Source organism: Charadrius vociferus, unplaced genomic scaffold (genome assembly GCF_000708025.1).
Source record: "Charadrius vociferus isolate BGI_N301 unplaced genomic scaffold, ASM70802v2 scaffold1705, whole genome shotgun sequence".
NCBI lineage: Eukaryota > Metazoa > Chordata > Aves > Charadriiformes > Charadriidae > Charadrius > Charadrius vociferus.
In genome coordinates, this window is record NW_009648564.1 from 14,468 (window position 1) to 16,609 (window position 2,142).

Genomic DNA, 2,142 nt, shown 5'->3' on the forward strand with positions numbered 1-2,142 from the left:
CGCTGCTCTCAGCTGGGGGACATCCCCCAAATCCCCCCCACCCCCTCAAGGTCCCCCCCAGTGTAGTCCCCCCACCCCGACACCTACCAGACATCAGACTGCGTGTTGAAGATGCCGTCCTTGAGGGCCTCGGGGGACATCCAGCGCACAGGGAGCAGCCCCTTGCCCCCTTTCCGATAATAATCCGTCTCGTAGATATCCCGGGTCATGCCGAAATCTGGTGGAGGAGGAAGAGGAGGATGAAGAGGAGGAGTCGTGGAGGCGCATGATGTTGGGGTGGTCGAGCTGGCGGAGGATGGCGACCTCCCGTTCCACCTGAGCCCGTTCCAAGCCCAGGCGGCTGCCCCGGCATCGCCGCGTCTTCACGAATTTGGCGGCGTAGAAAACGCCGGTGCTGCGCTGCCGACACCGCTTCACCACACCGAAATGACCACTGCGGCGAGAAGCCGGGCTGGGGCACGGCCGGGCAAGGTGTGAGCACCGGGAGATGCGGCCAACCCACCGCTGCCCACCCACCTCCGATCTTGACGGTGAAGTCCTCGGACACCATGCAGTTGCGGGCGGCCAGGTCCCGGTGCACGAATTTTTTGGCGTTGAGGTACGCCATGCCGTCGGCGATCTCCCCCGCCATCTGGATCATGTCCTTGAGTGACGGTGGCGGCAGCCCGGGGTTGTTCTGCACCGTGAACAGAGAGTTGGGGCTGAGGGGACGCACCAGGACCAAAAAAGGGGGGGTGCCCACCAGCCCCTCCCTCCCCGTAGCCCCGGCTGTATCCTGCGGGGATGCACGGGGACCCATCTCAGCCACCTGCACGGGGTAGCGGTGACATCCCGGACCTGTCCCATCCCACTGAGAGCAACGCAACCTCCCCAGCAGGCGCTAGAGGGGATTCTCTGGTGTCTAATATTGCGGCTGAGCTCGGGCCCTGGCCGGCTCTCCCGGCTCACACTAAGATCTCCGGCAGGTGGAAACTTGGAGACCTTCACCCCTCGATGAGGGTGGGCAGGAGCTGCTCAGGGAGCTCGGAAATCGGGCAGGGACAGGCAGGGAGGGGGGTCACACCAGCCCCAGGCGCCCCTCATTGCGCTGGGGAGGAAAGGTGGGGGGGGGTGCAAAATGCAGAGAAAAACTAACATTGCTGGTTTGGGTTTGTTTTTTTTTTTTCAAAAAAAGGGATTAATAGTGGTGAAAAAAAAAATAATCTCCGTGAGCTCATCTGTGAGAGTCCTGCCCGGTCCCCCGCAGCCCCCGGGGGGAGACCCCACACCCGCAGCCCCACGTCTCAACCCCTCAGCCGTGGCTCACCTGGGTGCTGTCAGGGGTGGCCCCCGGCACCCCCCCAGCCAGGACCCCCTCCCCCGAAATGGGGCGCAATGTTCCAGCGATGCTCCGGGGCAGCCGGAACCGGCAGCTTTGCAGGGTACGGAGAAAGGGAGGGGACACGGGCTTGGAACCCCCGTTTTGGGGCCACCTCGATGTCCCCAGCGCTGTGTCCCTTGGGAGCAGGAGGTTTCCTGGGCGGGTGCAGGCTGGGGAAGGTTGAAAGCCACTGGGAAAGGGATGAGGAAATTGGTATCGGCCAGAGGTGGGGTCCTCCCCCTGCAGGAAAAAACAGCTGGATAAGGGAACACGAGCGCCTGCGACACTGAACCCCTCCCGGCCGCCTGGCTCAGCTTTATCTCCGCAAAAAACATCCAAAAAATGGATCCTGCACAGGCGCCCCAGCAGTCGGACACCTCTCCCCAGTGCGGGCTCAGGGCACCGGGATTTACCCTTCCCAAAGCCGGGGTGTGCTCCCCCCGCTCCTGGGGGATTCGAGCCCCCCTCAGCGGGTGGTCCCTGGGGTCAGACCCACGTCACGCTGGTTGCGGGCTGTCCCCGTCCACGGGCTTGTGCTGCACCGGTGTCGGTGGCCAAGACCCCTCCTTGTCCCCCCACGGTGGCCCTAAGGGACAGTGAGCGGTCCCCAAACCCGGTCCCCCCTCGCTCATCCCCGCTCCCAGCCCAGCTGTGCCCCCTTCCCCCCCCGAGCCTTCCTCCGCACCCGCGCTCCCCCTCACTCTCCCCAGGACAGGGGACGGCTGCTGCCCGCGGTGACAGTCCTGTGGCACCCCCGGGCTCGGTGGGGGACACTCGGCCGG

At 64.8% G+C, this 2,142-nt stretch overlaps 1 protein-coding gene across 1 annotated transcript in view; it reads right to left on the reverse strand.

Annotated features, from left to right (window-relative positions):
* Positions 1-799, reverse strand: part of LOC104287472 (death-associated protein kinase 2-like) — a 3,205-nt gene extending 2,406 nt beyond the window's left edge. The window contains 2 exon segments of the mRNA XM_009886181.1: positions 82-433; positions 513-799. Of these exon segments, the coding sequence (XP_009884483.1) occupies positions 82-433; positions 513-799 (639 nt within the window).
* Between the last annotated feature and the right edge of the window lie 1,343 nt (positions 800-2,142).